Here is a 6,000-nt window from a genome sequence, read left to right on the forward strand (position 1 = left end):
ACAGTGCGGTTCTATTAAACAAAAAAGTAATTCTCAGAGTGATTTAAGTTCTTGTAAAAATTATGCATGCATCAAAATTATAGCCATAGTTGTACATTTATTTGGAAATATTCTATTTAAATAAATGGGGTTTCCTTTTAAGTAGACATGTTTAAGAGTGGAATGTCAAGCTGCAGCCCTATGCTTACTTACTAGGGTAGGTCCCACAGAACTCAAAGGAGAGATATCAGGGTTCAAGCATTCCATGAAAAACCTCTCTGCCATAAAATATGTACTCCTATATACAATGTACTCTTATACTACCTGTGCTTGATGTTATTTAATGTCAGTCCTAGAACTGATTATGTTCTGTTTCAGTAATTCTTCAACTTTGTACTGGATCCTTGCTAATGCTATATTTTTGTAAAATCCTATGACATTGTTTATGGAAATGTCCTTGATGCCGATTGTACTAATTTCACACTATGTAATCCACCTTGAGTCTCAGTGAGAAAGGCAGACTATAAATAAATAAATAAAAGCCCTTTCTTCATTTCCACTACATGAAAGCTGGTTCGTAGTCATTTGTTGAGGGAAATTAACTCTGCATGCACTCAGAGGCACTCTCTAACTCTTAATAAATACGTTACCAGCTCATTAAAATAAAGAAGAATTAATTGACAGATTCCATAGTTGTAATACTGCCATGTTATTCTGTTGTTGCAAAAACCAAAGATGAATCTTGTGGCATGTCAGTGTGATAGGAATGCATTTTTTTTACTTGGATATGAAAAGATCCACTTGCATATCAATCTCTACACATAGAGAGAAAATTTGTAAACAGTGGGGCCAAAGAGTCACAAAATGCCAGAGGGACAGAAAATCTGTGCTATTTCTATACAAAACTAAAGCTACAGTAAATCACTAAGTGGACGAGTCTTCTTGAAAAGAACTAAGTCATAGTGTTTGGATTTTTTTTGTTACGTGTTTCTTGAATCAAAACTCCGACACACTTTATTCCAGCTGGCTAGTTTCCCTCCCAGGAAACCCTCAATTAATGCTTAATTGTTTTTTAAAAATATTAGAAAAGTGTATCATTTTTACTCTGCTGGTCCAGTGATATAAATGCTTTGAAGTGTGCGTGGAAGGGGATTCGCCATCTCATTGGCCTCTCACCAGGAACGCGTCCTCATGCCCCAGAGCGCCAGGGAATCGGGATTCCTTCTGGCGCCCGGAGAGCGATAATGCCTGGAGGGCTCCCAAGTGGGCTCATGGCTGGGCTTCTCTCTCCAGTAGAGGCCGCAGTCTGCCCAGCCTCACCACCGGCCCTGGCAGAAGAACGTCAAACGTTTCCGCCGCTCAGTCTCAGCGGGCGGCCAAGCAAAATCTGAGGCAATGGCAACGTCTTCGTTTCCTACCTGCCGGTCATGATGGCTGTTGGTCCGCGCTCAGGCGGCAGTGGAGGCCGAACCGTCAGACTGGCTTCGAGCTGTTTAGTTGCCGGAGCTAAAAGGGCAGACCCGCTCGCGGTCTCGGTTCAGACAGCGCCCATCCAGCTAGCTTCTTTCTTCTCCTACGCCCTGTGTTGGCTGCAGTCGCGGGCCGCCCCCATGGCTCAAGACGGGCGGCCTCGTCCTCTTCCCGCCCCTCGGCCTAGCACATACTTTTCCTAGAAAGGGAAGGAAATAATAAATAATGAAATAGCGCGGGCGGGTGGGTCTTGTAGGGAGAAGCCAAACCCCGCAAGGGAAGAGGCGACGGACTTGTATGGAATTACAGGAGGGAGGCAACTGATCCGCAGAACTGAATGAAGCTCCAGCTGCGTTTCCTCTGCGTGCCTAGAAACTGCCTACTCTGGGTCTCTATCCCAGTTCGGCCTTATGCAGTCCTTAACGACAACTTTATTTAATTATTAAAAGAAACTCTTATTTTACAAGCTCTGAACTGAAGCTTCAGGGCATTTGCATTAACAGTATAACATTGCAATTTACCTACCAGCATTTAAAAATCTACCAAGTTTAAATTGGTGGCAATTGATGTGTGTGGAAAGTTTGTCAATTACCAAAATACTTTAAAAAATAAGTATCTTGAGGGCTCCTTGGGGCAAGCTTTGTCTCATCAGGTGAGGAACCTTGCACATTCTTCCTGAATATCCCTATATAATATCAGAATTTTGTGTCCACTACAGTCTCCAGATACTTACGCCACATCAATTAAAACTCATGAGCATTTCCAGTCACCATGCAAGGAGGCAAAGAACCTGTTAGATGTGTCATCATTTAAGAATGGAAGACCTGATGAGAGACTCTTTGTGGACATGTCATCTTTTGTATGTGGTTTCCCTAGATAGCGAAGAGCCCCGTGGCGCAGAGTGGTAAGCTGCAGTACTGCAGTCCAAGCTCTGCTCAAAACCTGAGTTCAATCCTGGTGGAAGCCGGGTTCAGGTAGCCGGCTCAAGATTGACTCAGCATTCCATCCTTCCGAGGTCGGTAAAATGAGTACCCAGGTTCCTGGGGGTAAAGTGTAGATGACTGGGGAAGGCAATGGCAAACCACCCCATAACAAAAAGTTTGATGTGACGTTCCCCCCTATGGGTCAGTAATGACTCAGTGCTTGCACAGCGGATTACCTTTATCTACCCTTCCCTAGATAGCCCAGGCAGGGGTTGCTAAGCAGGATCTGCTTTGGTTAATAGTCGGATGGGAGACCTCCAAGGCAGGCTAGGGTTGCTATGCAAAGGCAGGCAATGACAAACCAACTCTGGCAGTCTCTTGCCTTGAAAACTCCAGCAGGGATAGCCATAAATCATCTATGACTTGACAGCACTATCTACCACCACCACCTTGAGTCTAGTAACTTAGCTGAGTCATCAAGTAATTATATGTAGTAAATCCATTCAGATGTTGATCCCCTTCATATCTTGACAAGTTAATCAAGAAAAATTTAACACTACCTTATAACCCCCACAAAATAAGATGCTTTGGTGTGTGTGTAGTGGTGGTGGGGTAGACCCAATATTAGTTGACTTGTTCCACTGTAGGTGTTAGAAGGAGAGAAAATACAAGGACCCTTCTGATTTAACTGAGTAGCTTTAGACTTTCTCAGTGTTGATCCACACCACTTTAAGGGCTGGGTCACTAAAATATACAGTATATACTGGCAATAAAATTATGAAGATACTAGCAACAAAGCCCATAGTGGGAAAAAATACAACGGGCTCTAGAAAGGGGAGGGAGGGCAGGCAGGCATTCACTCCTCCTTGGTCACTGATTCCAGCTGGTAAAGGAGGGGTGGGTGGGCATTGTCATCTGCTCCACGCCTGATCTGCCTGATCTTGGCCATGTGAAGGGGTGGTGGGCTTTGCTACCTGCTCTATGCCTGATACATGCTGGGTAAAGGGGGCTGGGCATTGCCTCCTGTTCTGCACCTGACTATGGCTGGGTGAAAGAGGGCAGGCATTGCCACCAGTTCTGAGCCTGATCCCAGCTGGGAGAAGGGGGGTGGGCATTGCCACCTTCTCCCTGCTGGGTGAAGGGAGGAACAGGCATTACCTCCTGCTCTGCACCTGATCCTGACAGGTGAAGGTGGGTGGCGGGCTTTACTACCTGCTCTGCTTCTGATCCCAGCTGGGTGAAGGGGGTGCAGGCATTGCCACCTGCTCTGCTTCTGATTCCAGCAGGTTGAAGGGTGGAGAAGGCATTGCGGCTTGCTTGGCTCCTGACTCCGGCAGGGTGAAGACAGGGTGGACATTGCCACCTGCTCAGTGGCTTATTCTGGTAGATTGAAGAGGGCAGGCATTGCCACCTGCTCCGTGCCTGGTCCTGGCTGGGTGAAGGGGAAAAGGGCATTGCATCCTGCTCTGCGCCTGATCCCAGCCAGGTGAAGGCACAAGGTGGGCATTGCCACCTGCTCCACTCTTGATCCCAAATGGGTGATGGCGAGGGGTGGGCATTGCCACTTGCTACACTTCTGATCCCAGCCAGGTGAAGGGGCGGGCACTGTCATCTGATCTGCTCCTGATCCCAACTGGGTTAAGGCTGGGAGAGGGCATTGCCACTTGCTCCTCTCCTAATACCAGCTGGGTTAAGGCAGGGGGGGCGGGCATTGCCACCTGCTCCACTGCTGATACCAGCTGGGTTAAGGCAGGGGTTAGGCATTGCCACCTGCTCCGCTCCTAATACCAGCTGGGTTAAGGCAGGGAGAGGGCATTGCCACCTGCTCCGCTCTTAATACCAACTAGGTTAAGATGGGGGTTGGGCAGTGCCACCTTCTCCGCTCCTAATACCATCTGGGTTAAGACGAGGAGAGGGCATTGCCACCTTCTCCTCTCCTAATACCAACTGGGTTAAGGTGGGGGGGCTGGCATTGCCAACTGCTCCGCTCCTGATCCTAGCTGTCTCAAACAGGGGCAGGCATTGCCACCTACTCCACTGCTAATACCAGCTGGGTTAAGGCGGGGGTTAGGCATTGCCACCTGCTCCTCTTCTAGTCCTAATACCAGCTGGGTGAAGACAGGAGGTGGGCATTGCCACTTGCTCCCATCTTGCTCCCCTTCTGGGCTTCCTGCCATGGGACATTTTCTGGAGGGACCTGGTACCCTGCCTAGGCTCCCTGCCTAGGCTTCCCTCTGTGGCAGCACCCTCTGGTGGTGCACAGGGTATGAAGTGAGTTGTCTGAAATACACTTACTCAATTATATATATAGAAGATAGATGTGATACCTTTAGAAGGTTTCCTTTTTGTTTTAAGTGTCTTCCTGTTCTGCTCAAAGAAGAATTTGTAGCATTTGTTTTTCATGATCTCGCCCTCCCCCTGTTGCTGGGGGACTTGAGTGGCTAAAATCTTCTGTTTTGACCCCTTTCAGGTCTGATCCTCTTGAATATATTGCCTAAAAGATTCCTTTGCACTACTTGAAGACAAGTAATGCAGGTTGACACAGATAATATGGCCACAAAACACTACATAAATAAATAACACTACCTTTGTCACTCTTTCTTACTTAGACAGCAGCCTAGGGGGGAGAGACATCGAGCCCAGCTTTACAGCAATAGCAATTTACATTGTTGGCAAGGACAACATTTTGGCAGATATGGTAAGGTGAGGTCCAAAGAGATTGTTGCCCATTATTGGTCCTGAACATCTCTTACTTGAAAGCATGTATCTGACAATCCTACTTGCTTCCAGTGTCACTGGGAAAACACAAGAGTAATCACCCCTTACTAGCTGAGATAGTTTTGAGTTCATCAAGATAATCCACCTTTTGAAGGGCCATCTTCTCCATTTGTTAGAAATTCCAGACCTGCTGTCACAGAAGTATGGCAGTATTCTTCACCTGGACATAGATATCTTAAATCTGGTGACCTAGAAGATAATTCCAGAACATAGCATTGTCTTCAGATTGATGCTCCTGAATATAAGAAAAGCATCTACCAGATGGTCTTACCAACACAAAAGTAAGCACTTTTTAACCTTAGCTTCAGTGCAAGGACAGAACCAAACTACCTATCCAGTGACTTCTAGAGTACCTCCTCTAACTCTATTCTCTAGGTTTGGGACATTAATCTCCCCAGATCTATTCGGAGACCATTTCTGTGTCAGATCTGCTGGTATAGGGTTGTTCCCTATTTGTTCAACCACTGGTGAAACGGTTCTTCAAAGGCCTTACCAGCCACCGTCTAATTACACCATCATGGGACTTCTAGCTGGTTCTCATCCAGTAAATTGGAAAACTCCTCAAACCTCTTACTATTTGTAACCTAAGACTCTGTACCTTCACGATTGCTTTCCAGCTTGCAATCTACTCAAGAGGGTCCACTGAACTCTGCACTCAGACTCACTCAAGTTTCAGCTTAACAAAAATATAAGCAGTCTTACATCTTCCTACTGTCAGAGAGTGTCTCTGGATTCTATCTGACTCAGGGCCTAGTCCTTCCCACTTACCTCTCCACTCTAGCATCTGATGAAGAGAAGCCGCTGTATGCTTTAGATGCTCCCTGGGAATTGTCTTTCTACCTGGACAGGA

General features: G+C 46.6%; 1 protein-coding gene across 2 annotated transcripts in view; it reads right to left on the bottom strand.

Annotated features, from left to right (window-relative positions):
* Positions 1-1,599, bottom strand: part of LIMS2 (LIM zinc finger domain containing 2) — a 33,081-nt gene extending 31,482 nt beyond the window's left edge. For both annotated transcript variants that reach the window (XM_054982439.1, XM_054982438.1), the window contains exon 1: positions 1,398-1,599. In XM_054982439.1, coding sequence (XP_054838414.1) covers positions 1,398-1,408 — 11 coding nt within the window. In that variant the 5' untranslated portion in view covers positions 1,409-1,599. The remainder of the gene's footprint in view (positions 1-1,397) is intronic.
* Positions 1,600-6,000: the final 4,401 nt, after the last annotated feature.

This window comes from Eublepharis macularius, chromosome 6 (genome assembly GCF_028583425.1).
Source record: "Eublepharis macularius isolate TG4126 chromosome 6, MPM_Emac_v1.0, whole genome shotgun sequence".
Classification (NCBI taxonomy): domain Eukaryota; kingdom Metazoa; phylum Chordata; class Lepidosauria; order Squamata; family Eublepharidae; genus Eublepharis; species Eublepharis macularius.